This window comes from Sturnira hondurensis, unplaced genomic scaffold (assembly GCF_014824575.4).
Source record: "Sturnira hondurensis isolate 20B ecotype Veracruz unplaced genomic scaffold, ASM1482457v3 Scaffold0003874, whole genome shotgun sequence".
NCBI lineage: Eukaryota > Metazoa > Chordata > Mammalia > Chiroptera > Phyllostomidae > Sturnira > Sturnira hondurensis.
The window spans coordinates 1,254,688-1,268,800 of record NW_028076505.1 but is presented as its reverse complement, the minus strand read 5'-3'; the positions used below and the strand labels follow the sequence as shown (position 1 = coordinate 1,268,800).

At 49.9% G+C, this 14,113-nt stretch overlaps 1 protein-coding gene across 1 annotated transcript in view; it reads left to right on the top strand.

Moving 5' to 3' along the window:
* Positions 1-9,028, top strand: part of DSCAM (DS cell adhesion molecule) — a 537,171-nt gene extending 528,143 nt beyond the window's left edge. The window contains exon 33 of the mRNA XM_037042990.1: positions 7,812-9,028. Coding sequence (XP_036898885.1) covers positions 7,812-8,164 — 353 coding nt within the window. The 3' untranslated portion in view covers positions 8,165-9,028. The remainder of the gene's footprint in view (positions 1-7,811) is intronic.
* Positions 9,029-14,113: the final 5,085 nt, after the last annotated feature.

Below are 14,113 nucleotides of genomic sequence, written 5' to 3'. Positions count from 1 at the left end.
AATGTCATCCAACAGCTGTGGAAAGAGGGTCTGCTTCCAAGTGCAAGTATCTTTGACACCTATACCTGTGTACACACACAGGCACAGGCACATATCATGCATACTACACAGACCTGCACGTATGTGTGTGCATGTGTACACACACATGACAGGCATGTGTGCTCACAAGCACCATGCCCATGTGCGCACACACATGCACACTGATGGTTCCCCCTCCACCCTTCTAGGGATGGCCCTGCCTTTTCCCGCCAGACTCTCCGCTTCCTCTCCTTCCTTCCCTTCCTCCAGCATGGTTGTTGAGTGCTCGCGCCGTAACTGGCCTTGTTTTAGGAACTGGGGATACAAGGGTAGAAAAGATCCCAAAGAGCCGGTTTGCAGGAACTTCCATCACTGGGGTAGACAGACACTACTCAAAGAAACCAATAGTGTAGTCGGGATCGTGGTGAGGGCTGGGAAGGGAAGAAAATCCGAGGACAGGTATGAAGCCTGCCATGGGTCATTTTGGGGAGGCTGGTTGGGGCAGGCCTCCTGGAGCCAACGAGATGTGAGCTGAGATCTAAATGATGGATCGGGCAGAGAGCCAGGTAGATGTCCTCAGGGAGCCGTGGTCCAGAGGGAAGAAAGAAGATAACGGCTGGGAGGCCAGAATGACCTTGAGAGCAAGGATTCCCTCCGAGCCGCCAAGTGTGCAATCTCTCAGATACCCCAGGAATCCAAGTTAGAAGTCCCCGGGGCCAGGAGCAACGCCTCCACACATTGCTCTTCTCTCCCTGCTCTGGGCGGACCTCAATATGCAAATGTTCTCGTCTCAATTCCCTACACAAATCTCTCTGATGTATATTCACAATTTCGTCTTCTTCAGGCCCCTGCTTTAATTTTAGTCTGATGTTCCTTGGACACAAAGTGACGGTAGGACTTATTCCAAAGGGGCTCAAGCTTGGAACTCCAAGCCCACTTGTCTTTTGCAGCCACCTGCTCCCCACCCCACACAGGCCACCAGCACCTGAACCCGCTAAGGTTTCCAGGTGCTGAGTTATTACAGCTGCTGTTCTCAGTGCCCTCTAGTTCCGAGTCTCTGTTCCTTTGTTCCCATGGCCTTTTCTCAGTGCACTCTACTTCCGAGCCCCTTAGACAGCTCACCATTTTTCTTGGCTGTTTTATTGAGGTTCAGCTCAACTTGTTGTGGAGACCACAGAGGGTGGAAGGTGAAGAGGAGGTCTGTGCCTTAAAGACCTGTGGTGGAGAGGCAGGAGGGTCCCCTGTGTCCTATGGCTTGAGCAGCAGGAAGCTCCTAGCTGCTCGTGCTGCGGATGGCGAGCAGAGACTCACCACAGTCCACGGGATGATGCCCAGCACACTGAGCCACACCAGCCAGGGCCAGCCTCATCTCCCTCCCCAGTCATGGCCCCTGCTCTCTAGGCTCCAACTCTCTGGCCTCCTAAACTCCACGAAGGTGTATTTCCTGTCTGGAAGTTATTCATTGCCAGGCTGGCTCAGCCCCTCTGTGGCATGATGCACGATACACAGGGCTGTTGAGATAGGTCTGCCACCCTCACAGCCCGAGCCAGGGTTCCTCCTCAGTGGTCCCCAGCGCACGGGTCCCGCGGGTCTCACCTGGGAGCTCTCTTTGAACCTCATGGCCCCTTCCTCCTTGGGAGCGCCCAAGTCCCTGCTAATGAGTCCCAAACTCGCCTAAAATTTGGAGCAGATTTTCCCATCCTGCTTTTACTTCAGAAGAACTGTGAGCAGCTACCGACTCCAAGCCCCACTTTGCATGTAAGTCTGGGTTGTTTTTTTTTAAGATTTTATTTATTTATCTTTAGAGGAGAAGGGAAGTAGAGAAGGAGAGAAATATCAATGTATGGTTGCCTCTCGTGAGTCCCCTGCTGGGAACTGGCCTGCAACCCAGGCATGTGCCCTGACTGGGAATCGAACCATGATCATGTGGTTCGCAGGCCTGCACTCAATCCACTGAGCTACACCAGCCAGGGCCGCAAGTCTGGTTTTTAAAGTTCGCTGGCAAGTAGGAGGATGGTAGTACTGATGCGCTTTTAAAAAATGCATGAAGCCTCACAAGCCCAAGCCAAGAATGGGAATAGGATCTGAGCCCATGGACCTCTGATCTCCTTCTCTCATTATTTATTTAGGGCTTTTCCTGGTTGCTGTTAAGGAGTGAAGATTCATTTACCAAGAGAGGTTGGCTTACAAGTTTTCATTACCATGCTGTTGCATTAATATTAAACTAAAGAAGTGTTAGGTCTCACCTGCCTGTGCTTGGGGCAGACTGCACGGGCCCTTTGCAACGAGCTCTTTGACGCTGTGGTGAGAGTGCAAGTCTGAGCTGCGTGGCTTTCCCCGCCATTGCCAGAACTCAAGGTTAGCGTACTCTGCTTCTTACTGTTGCGTTAGCATCAGGCTTCATCCAAGCCTAGATATCAAACCTCGTTAGAAATTGATTCAAGTTCCTTTTTAGGTGGCCCCAGAGGAGATGGAAGCCCCTCGCTAGGGACTCTGGGTCATTTTCGTTCCGCACGAATTCGCTGGGAAAGCCTATACACGTTCTGCCGTTGGTGATGAAGAGGGAAGTAGGCTGTTACCGTGCGCCTGGGAATTTGCTCCTCCCAGAAATGCGTTCGTTGGCTCCCTACTTATCCCCAAATTCCTCGTTCAGACGCGCTCAACCAGCTTGTGCAGGTGAGATAGTCCAGAGCATAAGACAGAATCTTTTAGACTTAAAGGTACCCTTAGAAATTAACACGCCCCCTTCAATTGACTGAAGAACTAAGACCAGAAGGGGTCGAAGAGCTGTGTAGGGGTGAGTGAGGCAGGGCTTTGACCCCAGCTCAGAACTCTCTAACGCACACTCTTTCCGCTGTTCCGCCTGCTGATCCATGGGGCCCACCCCTCGCTTTTTCCCATAAGCACTGAGGCCATAACTCTTTGAGGACTAAATGAGACTGAGGAGTGTGACTCCTTATCCTGATGGAATTCAATGTTTTTCAAGTGAAATAAGGATCCACTTGGAAGCATGAACTTGACCATCTAAACGAGTTTCTCAACAGCACCCTCACTCTCAGTGGTGGGGCTGTTCTCTGCATAGGAGGACATTGAGCAGCAGCCCTGGCCTCTGTCCAGTAGAAGCCAGTAGCTGGCCCCGCCCTCCAATGCGACCCCATATGTCTTCAGTCACAGCCATATGCCCCCTAGAGGCAAAACCACCCACGACTAAGAACCATCAATTAGACATTTCCCCCTGGTATGTGTGGTGAGTGGCAGGAACCATTGTCTGAGAACAGATTCATGGGATGTACGCCCCTTATAGATTTTCTGAATCGATTAATTCCTGTTCTGTTTTGGTATTGATTTTGCCCTTTTCCCAAAGCTGAGGGGCATTCAAACTTTGTGTGTGAGTCTGACAATATTGAACAAGCCCAGGAAGCTTGACTTTCCCGGTTTTTGGCTGAAGATTTTGGCAGATTTTAATACAGCAGCTCTCACACGACCGGGCCAGCCCTGGCCCAAAGGACCCCTTAGCAGGGAAGGGTGAGCTTCAAGCAGGTACCTGCTGATGGGGGTGGCACGCCAGGGCGATCTGTACGGGCTCAGGGCCAGAGGTGATGAGCTGTTCCGGCACCAGTGAGCAAAGCAGTTAGGGCAGAGGGAGAAATCGATGCTGACTTATTTAGTCTGAACTTTTGGAAATATTAGTGGCCCCAAAGGCCCCACAGGGCAGTGACAGGAAGATGAGAAATGGACCATTATGTGAAATAACAAGGCACAACATTGAGATAATGGCTAATTCGCTCCTCATTCCTCCAGGCGTGAATCACAGGAGTGTCTCGCCCCCAGACTGGGCCAAGGGGTACAGCTTGTGTTCAGGGGGCTGCAGGCCAATGAGGCCACATGGAGAAATGCTTCTGTAACCCAGCTGCCCCAGGGGAGATAGCCATCCTTTTCAGGCCTGGGGAGAGGGCGCTCTCGTCACCTATAACCTGCATCTGTTTTTACAGCGTGCACTCCTCTCCCCGACTGTCCCCTTTGCCATCTGCTTTTCTGTATGGGTGGCTCTTTGTCTCTTGCTTCCATCTCTCCCTCATTCTGTCTCCACGGTTCTTCCCCCTGCTTCTGTGTTTGTGTGTATGTCTGTGTCTCCATCTCTCTGATCTCTATACTCAGAGAGAGAATGTGGAGAGGAAAGCTGGACACAAATAAGGAGGAGGAAGTCCTGGCTGAAAATAGACATGAACTTCACCATGACAGATCTCACTGGAAACGGCCCTAAGGCCGGGCTTTGGCTGTGCCTAAGTTTGTGCATGGTGGGTTTACATGTGAGAGGCCTGTGCACCAGATAGAGGGGACTTTGGAGTTCAAAGCAGAAGAGATCCTGAAGCCCTGGGTCACTGCTGCTTTCAGACACATGGAGGTGCTCACAAGCGTCCTGGCTGATTAGCTACAGGTATGGTGCCTGGGGGAGCATGCAGAGGGTTGAGAGTCACAGGCTGGTCAGGTATGTGTCTTCAAAGAGGTGTCTGAGCCCTCTTGGAGAACACTCCGGGAGAGCCACTTCTAATCTAACCCTCCGGGATCTTGGGGAGCCAGCTGGACAAGCATCTGCCTCTCCAGGGAGCAGGGAAACTAGGAGAAGCGACTCTGGCTTGGTCTCAGTAGGGAAGGAAGGATGGATGACAGGTTAGCCCACAGAGGGGCTCCTACAAGGTCAGAGCACAGGAGGGGAGCCTGTAAGCCACAACCATGTGGCCTCCAGTTATTGGTCACTAAAGAGAAATCTCCTTTCCCACTGTTGCTGGAAGCAGGGACAGTCACCCTACAGCAGAACTTTCAGAGAGGCTCCCCGTGACATTCCCCAGCCCACCCCAGCCAAGGCCCTCTGTGTTAGAGTCCTAGGGCTGCCATAACAAAGCGCCACAGACTTGGTGGCTTGAATCAGTACAACTTTATTCTCTCGCAGTTCTGGAGGCCAGAAACCCAAAATCAGTGTCAGCAGAGCCATGTCCCATCCTGGAACCCAAGAGAAGAATCCTTCCTTTCCCCCTTTGGTTCCTGGTGGCCCCAGGCACCCCTTGGCTTGCAGCCACGTCACTCCAGCCTCTGCCTCCCTCTCATATGGCATCCCGCCTCTTCTCTGTGTCTCACAAAGATGCATGTCGCTGCATCCGGGCCCACCTTAAATCCTGATGATCTCATCTCAAGGTCCTCAATGTACTTACATCTGCAAAGACTCTCCAAATGAGGTCACATTCACAGATTCTGGGGGTTAACACATGGATGTGTCTTTTGGGTAAACACTAATCTACCCACTAAAGACAGAAGCAAAGGTATAAAGAAGAGTTCTCAGCTCGTTTTGCTGGCAGATCTCCAGCCGGTGACTTCAGTTCTTCCGAGGAGGAGAGACAGCTGGCAGGACGTTTTCACCTGCATCATCGAATCCAGTCCTCATCATACCCCTCGTGGTAGAGTCTGCTCTTGGTCCCGTTTTATGAGTGAGAAAACAGCCCAGGTTTGCAGCAGATTAAACGCAGGCAGGGTCACCTACTCTTCATCAGCACCGTGAGAACCATTGTTCGGTTTCTCCTGTGCAAAAGCAGAGGTTCACAGCTCTCTTTCTGGAGTAAGGCATGCTGGGTTGTCTCTACCGGTCAGCATCTGAAGAACATCCAAGATGGGTGGATGATTAGAAAACCCGGCTTCCCAAATGGTCCTTGGACTAGCACATGGGGTAGGATTTTAAGGAATGCAAAATGCCTTTTATAAGCAAAGCTTGCCACCAATGCTGCTGCTGCTTCCTTCGAAGTGCGTGAATGATTAAGAGCTCATTTGCAGCATTGACACAGTCGAAAGGGCTATTTTGGGCGCTGATCAGAAAACACACTGTTGAAAGAGCTAATCAGAGCACCATACAACTTAACACAGCTCTCCCTGAAAAACCGGACCACTCAGACATAGTGGATCTTCAGAGATGCCTGGCAGACCTGTGTAGCAGACACGGGTGGCCCTTGTGTAGAGAGGCAGCACTGAGCTGTTGCCAGCATCCGAGACTTCCCGTTCTCATCCATCTTTTCCAGCAACCCCGACCCTCTTGCTCATTAAATCTAAAGCAGGAACCCCTGTGGACTGCGCGCAGCTATCATGGGCTTTGCCTTTTGATTTTGCACACATTCATTCCATGTACTCTAGACCTGAGTCTCCTGCAATCCATCTGGGGCCAAAATGTGATTGCTTTTCAGGGGTTTAATAAGGCCTGTTCATTGAGTAGGAGCTGCTGGGGTAGAAACTCATTCCCAAATCTGTGACCACACATGACAAATACATTAAGTGTATAAGATTTAGTTGTGTCTTGGAAACAGCACGAGGAATTCTTAACCGACATTTTTATTTTATTTTTAAAGGTTTTTAAAAAGGTTTTATTTATTTATCTTTAGAGGAGAAGGAAAGGAGAGAGGGAGAAAAATATCAATATGTGGTTGCTTCTCATGCATCCCCTGCTGGGAACTGGCCTGCAACCCAGGCATGTGCCCTGACTGGGAATCGAACTGCGATCATGTGGTTTGCAGGCCTGTGCTCAATCCACTGAACTACACCAGCCAGGGCCTTAACCTACATTTTTAAATGACCTGGAGGTAAATGAATTCCACATTTGTCAAGTATCTGCTAACAAAACCATAGTCTTGTTAATAAATAAAAGGGCAAATTAATACAATTTGCTTATTAGGCTGTTAGGAATACAGTGACTTTTAGAAAATTAGAGATTTAAAAAGTCACAGATTTCCAAATCTAGTCAATTAGAATATACTGAGTCATATGTAAAGTGTTCTTCGCACTACAAAGGACTTTTCCAGTCTGTTTTTTAATGACAGCTGTTAATGCTTTCGGGATATATGTTTGTTTACAAATAATCAACCCCCAATAGAGAAAATGAACAATACAACCACTCTCATAAATGAATGGAATTTTCATTGTCATCATAAAAGGCATTTGGAACACAAGGCTTCATTTTTCTTTAAATTAAATACCTTCATTTTTCAGGAGCAAGACTCATGCATATTACAAGATGTATTTGGACTGTCACCCTTAGCATCTGTAGTGACAGACCTCATACCATAGTTGCTTCTGAGGCTGAGTCCCACACATCAAGTTACAAAAACCCTTTTCACAAAAGTGGCAAATGATGTCGTTTCTTTCCCTGAGAGCGTTATGCCAATTTATCGTGGCGGCATTTATTATCGGGCTTCCCTTTGATCCAGTGCACTGGAGGAAGCCCCACTGAATTAAAGGACCTTTGATTCCACGGAGCCACATCCGAAGTGTCACTGGAGACATTTCCACCAAAAGCCATCAGAGAAACCCAGTAGCTCCAAGGTCACCCAGTTTTGTGAAACTGCCGAGACCAGGTCCAGGGCCCCATTGTTTTCCCCTTGTTGCCCCTGCCTCCCTCCTGAAGCCCTGTGCTCCCCAAGCACCTCCCACCACATGTGGGACTTTGCCCCTGGTGTGCACTGTTGTCTTGGATGTAGCTGTTCTTTCAGGTGTGGGCTCTGGAAGAATCTTGTTACCTCTCCATGTCTGGCTAAAGTGTGCCACTGGGGAGCCCAGCTCACGAGCCAGCCCATTAGAGGTGAGGAGGATCCCACCCAACTTTGCAGCAAGCTCTGACAAGGGGTCTGGACAACCTCACCCAGGTTCGGGACATGTCCATCTCTGAGCCCCAAATGGCCTTTCACGTGCGCACAGGGGCACTCGGCACCCACTCCCCGAATGAGGAAACCAACTAACTGCTCTGTGTTTCTTTGCAGGTGACCTCATACACTTGCCTCCATACCTTAGAATGGACTTTTTGTTGAACCGAAGCGGCCCAGGCACCAGCAGGGACCTGAGTTTAGGGCAGGCGTGCTTGGAGCCCCAGAAAAGCCGGACCCTGAAGCGCCCCACGGTCCTGGAGCCCATCCCCATGGAGGCCTCCTCCTCCACGTCCTCCACCCGGGAGGGACAGCAGTGGCAGCAGGGGGCCGTGGCCGCATTACCTCAGCGAGAAGGGGCGGAGCTGGGACAGGCAGCTAAAATGAGCAGCTCCCAAGAGTCGCTGCTGGACTCCCGGGGCCATTTGAAAGGAAACAACCCGTACGCAAAATCGTACACCCTGGTATAACAAACAGCATGACTGGACGGCGGTTGTAAATACGGTTTAAAAACATTCAATCAAAGCTACCTTTTTTTTACGGAATTCCAATATTTATAATTAAAGAAAATTGCCAAAATATATTAAAAAAAAGAGAAACTACTGAAACCACAGACAGTGCAAAGACTCTCCTGCTTTTTTTCTGTCTGAGTGTGAGCTCCATCCGCCTGGGCATCTGATTTTTTGGGAAAGAGGTCCAGTTTTATGATCTTCACAGGCTATTGCATTTTTACTGATTTTCTACACAGTGCATGGGGGACTGATGAAACCTTCTGACCGGAAGTTCTGTCACACGCGAGTCAAGAAAGAAAATAGGAAAACAGCGACGCTCTTTGTGAATTTACAGGGAACGCTGATTCGTGGGCAAGGGGAAGCTTTAGTCACATTTGCACACCTTCCTTTCCCATTAGAAACTGGGTCCCCAACCTGACCTGCTTCTGTTGTTAATTAGGATGAGTGCCGTCAGTGAAGGGGAGGGGGGAATCCATTTGGTTTCCTTTTTTGTTTATTTTTTAATTTAAAGAGACACTCTTTGCATTTTGTCTAAGCGAAATAAAGAAGAAAAGGTCGTCTGCCTTTATTTTGATGTCTACTTCTCTCGTCTCCTCCTGATTGCTGGGTCCTCCTTCCCACGATGCTGGTGTTTGCAAACACCAGGGCTGACCCCAGGACCCAATCTGATAAACCAGAGAGGCCACCTACACTCCAGACTCCTGGGGAATTTCTGGGGAGAGTGCAGAAGATGCCGCTGGACTGTTGTACAAGGGGCTGGCCAGGTATTCTAAGCGTCCCAGATGCCATGCTTTTTGCCTGCTGGGCCTCTATCTAGACCAGAGGTTGGCAAACTATGGCCCGTGAGCCAAATCCAGCTCACTGCAGTGTTTAGAAATAAAGTCTTATTAGAACACTGTGTTTTGTCTGTTTTGTGCCACGGTGGTGTGTTGAGTAGCTAGTTGCAGCAGAGGCAGCGTGACCCGCAAGCCTGGAAGTGTTCACCATCTGGCCCACTACAGAAAAAGTTTGCCAGCTACTGTTCTGGAGCCTGGTTCAGCCCCAGCTTGCAGGAGAAAGGGAGGGAGGACCAAGAGGCGTCCATGTGTCCCACCCCTGAGACCTGTCCTGTTGCTCTGTGACTGGTACCTCAATTTGCAGTAGACCAGTACCGTGGTTGTTTCCTCTGGCTCACTCCCACGGACCCAGAGGAAAACCAGTCAATACTAAGTGGTGTTGCTCTGAAATCGAACTGATCTTCCTTCCTCTCGTTTGCCATGGGGCTCATCCTAACAGAGAACTTCCTCGTAAACAGCATGAGCTGCATTCTTTGTTTATGCCCCTTGCGCAATGTGCTTTAGAAAAAGGATGTAATCCTCCCAAACAACCATTCCAGACTCTCTTCCCTGAAAGGGGGAAGTAGCCAGGACTCCATGTCGGAGATTTGGCTTGGGACAGAAAACGTGACCAGACAAATGCCCATGGCCACTCAGTCCCCCAGGTAATGGGCTGCACACGAACCTTCCTCTCTGAAGCGTAGGCTGGTACCAGGTACTACCTACCTTCTGGGAGCACGTCGAGACGTTTCTTCTCTCTTCTTCCTCACTCCCCCTCTTCTTCCCCTCCTGTCTACTGTAGTTTCCTCCTTCCTTCCCTCTTTTCCACTCTTTCTTGTTTTGTTTATTTCCCAGGCAGGCCCATGTGCCTACTTAAATGCAGCGACACTGAGCGCCCACATAATGGGCCCAGGACCTTGTCAGGACCACCTGCTGCTACAAACACCAGGTGACTCCTCGAATGTGGGTCTTTTTTTCCTTGCTACAGTTTCAGAATTTAATCCATGTTGGCAGCTGATTATTTGCATCCTCAAAGACTGCTTTTTTATGCAAAAGAAACGGAATGCTACTTTCTGAGAAAAAATTAAAGCTCTATCTTTCTTCAATCTAAAACTTCTATATTCTCCCAACTTAGAAGTTTACCCCTTTTTTAAAAATGTTTTTCTCAAGCTGTGCAAAAATAAAAAATTTGACATCATGTCTACCTCCCGAATGGATTGCTTTCAAGAATTCTGCCTTGAAAATGCTCATTAAAATGGATTTGACATGTAAACACTGTATCAAAAAGTCCACCACCCTGCCTCTCGGGTGGGGACCCAGTGCTCACATCTGTCTACCGAGAGGTGCAGATCTGTGAATTAAAGGGGCACTGTATATTTAAGAGGCCATGCTTGAGAGTAACAATAATTAAGTTTCCTTTGGAGCTCTGACTGTCTCCAGTCTGACTTATATTGTCTCTGAGAGGCCATTGTATCAGCCTAAGGCCTGTAGCCAGATTGCTGCACCTTAGTACGGTGGAACTCAGGTAAATTCTTCACTTTCTGCACAGCAACTCGAGGGTCAATAGACAAGAGCTATTGGGTCGATGGTCAGGGGTTCCTCTCTGAAAGATGCCCACCTCCTGAAATGAGCGAGGTCCTCGTGTGTCCACTTGGGTTCACATCTGCTGTGATTACCCACGAAGAAAAGAGGGTGGAGAAGTGGAGGTGGGCAAAGATGGAAGGGAGGTGATACCAAGTGGTCACAGGCTGGACTGGACAAGTTCCAATCTCATCATCTTTGGGCTCTTGCTACCAACCTTGATACTCTCTGAAGACACAGAAAACACGCCTCTGCTTAAATTATAGGGTGGGGTGAAAGTGGGTTCACAGTTGTGAGTAGATAAAACACAGAGTTTGTTCTTCTATCATTATTATTTATTGTTGTGTTTTCCATACGAACACCTACAGACCTACTGTTGCCCTGCCCTGTAAGCAGGAGACCACCACTCAGTTAAGGTCCCTCTGGCCTGGGGCCTTGATATTCCCCATACGCCAAAAGCTTCATGAGATTTATAAGGAAGTAACCCAGGCCTTCCAGAACAGGTAAGGAGGCTGTGAGCCTATTTCCAGCAATGAAAAGAGCACAGATAGCCTCCAGGGACTGAACTAGGACTGAGACTCCAAGGGCTGGCTAGTTATAGTTCACCTATGCAGGAAGGTTACGGGGGTGTCCGACCCTTTGCCATCTCTGGGCCACACTGGAAGAAGTGTTGTCTTGGGCCGCACATTAAATACATTGTGACACATAATCACAAAAAAATCTCATCATGTTTTAAGTAAATTTACGATTTTGTGTTGAGCTGCAGTCACAGCCATCCTGGGCCACATGTGGCCTGTGGACGGCAGGTTGGACATCTCTGGTAGGGGGACTTAATATGTCCTTATTCGAGAACCTTTTTTAATGCCATAAAGAACGTGGCCCAGAGGATATCATCAGCTCCCTACAGGTCACTTGGGAAGACTAAGGGTCAACAACTTAACACTCAGGGTTCCTGAGCCCCATGTGACTCCTCCACACCACGGGCCCAAGCTGAGCCATCAAACGCAGAGCCAGAGGGATGAGACGGGGGTGGGGGAAAGGTCCCTGCAGCTTTTAGAAACCCAGCCTGCAACCTCTAGCAAGGTCTCCAATCAGAGTCTTCAGGCCTGGGGAAAACTGTGTGTGTGTGTGTGTGTGTGTGTGTGTGTGTGTGTGTGTGTGTATGTTTCGGGCTCTCGAGTAACCTAAGGAATGTTCGAGCCGGATGAGCCCGATCTAGGAGAGAAGGGATCCGTGAGGGCAGGATCCTGGCTGAGCCCCTCACTCTGGTGAGTTCGGGCCAAGGACTAGGTGGACTTCAGGGTGTCTTGGGTCACTCAAGTGTCATCAAGCATGGGAGTAAGGAATGACCATTACGGGACTATCCTACATAGTCTTTACCAGGTGCGTGCATCCTCTGAGCGGGGTCGTGTCAACCACTGTCCCTTCGAGGGTGTCTGCAGAACAGAGCAGACAGCCCTGGGACATGGAGCTCTGCCTCTCTGCTGGGCGAAGGCAAATGTGGTTGCTGACCAGGGTAATAGACACCAGGTCTCCCGCTGGTGCAAAGGTTGGCAGGTTTGCCAGCAGCCCCTCTTTAAATGTTTCTGGCACCAGACATGGGCACTCCAACACTCATCTTCCCTGTCTATCTGAGTGCTCTCGGGCAGGCCCCTCCAGCCTTGTGAATCTTCATTCCAGTTGGATCTCAGTGAGGCCCCTCTGGACACCGCAGTTAATGCCACATTCTACCCCTCCTGGCGTTCCCACGGCCCCCCGTGTCTTCTCTAGCTCTCCGTCCCTACCCTGATCATCTCTAATTTACTATGCGATTAGCTTCTCATTCTCTGTCTTCTGCCACTAGAATGTCAGCTCCATGAGAACAGAATCCTGTGTTTTGTTCACTTGTGTCCCCCATTCCTAGAACAGCACTCAGCCCATGGCAGACATCCTATAAACATTGGTTGAGTTGGAGAAAAATGGGAGGTTTTCTAAGTTCAAGGTTTCTCAGCTGTGACACAAAACCGCTGTGTGCGCAGTGCCACCAGGGCAGGTCTGCATTACCCCGTGGGCCTTGGGGGCACAGGGGGACTCATGCCAATCGCTGGGCCATGAGTAACAAGATGCTTAGTCCCTGTCTCAGGAGTCCTGATTCTTCCGCCAGCACCCACAGACTCATGGAGGGCTGACTTGCCGGTGTTCACGTATGGGATGGACNTCACTCCAGTTGGATCTCAGTGAGGCCCCCCTGGACACCATAGTTAATGCCACATTCTACCCCTCCTGGCGTTCCCACAGCCCCCCGTGTCTTCTCTAGCTCTCCGTCCCTACCCTGATCATCTCTAATTTACTATGTGATTAGCTTCTCATTCTCTGTCTTCTGCCACTAGAATGTCAGCTCCATGAGGACAGAATCCTTTGTTTTGTTCATTTGTGTCCCCCATTCCTAGAACAGCACTCAGCCCATGGCAGACATCCTATAAACATTGGTTGAGTTGGAGAAAAATTGGAGGTTTTCTAAGTTCAAGGTTTCTCAGCTGTGACACAAAACCACTGTGTGCGCAGAGCCACCAGGGCAGGTCTGCAATACCCCGTGGGCCTTGGGGGCACAGGGGGACTCATGCCAATCGCTGGGCCATGAGTAACAAGATGCTTAGTCCCTGTCTCAGGAGTCCTGATTCTTCCGCCAGCACCCACAGACTCATGGAGGGCTGACTTGCCGGTGTTCACGTATGGGATGGACCTGACACTCGGTGCAGTTCATGACAAGAGCCGACTAGACACGGCAGCACCAGCCCCACTCTCCATCTGTACCAGGACGAGTCGCAGCTTATACATCTGGGTGTGATCCACTCACAGTTTTTGCAATTTAGCAGGCATGTTGTTTTTTGTCTTTTCCTCTTTTCAGTCTTTCACTTTCTGAAAGAAAAAACTTGGAGAAAGTAGTTCTGAGCCCATGGCAAGGGGCACCTATTTCATCTCCCAAGAAACGCTTGGCAAGAAAGAACGCTCTCTGTATCCCAGAAACTTCAAAGCAACTGCGAGAAGAAAAGGCAGTGTTTACGATCTCTGGCGTCGCGCCTGCCGGAGAGGGCTGTGTTCAGCCTCAAAGAGATAACCCTTCCACACAGAAAACAACGATGGGGACACACATTTATGTGTGTGTGGGGGGGAGGTGCTCAGAAGTGTCCCTAGGGACAGCAGGGCCTGGAGCCAGACCCCCACCGGGCTGCTTCTCCTGTCCACCCCGCACTGTGGTCAGAGGGAGGCAGCACTTGCAGCCATACTGTGTGTGAGTACGTTCTCAAAGAGTTAATTCAGTGATGGTCTCGGTCCTCCATCCTCTGAGATTCCCGGAAGAGCCGAGTGACTCACTGAGTAGAGGGACCTCCTCTTCCCACTCGGTGGAGAAATGTTTTAGCAGCCTATGAAGAAGCTGCTTCCTGTTGCTAGATCCGGAATTTTGAGTGTCTTATGAAGGTGTGACCTCTGAAGTGGGAAGATGATGATATTGGGGTGCTGATTTGGCGCT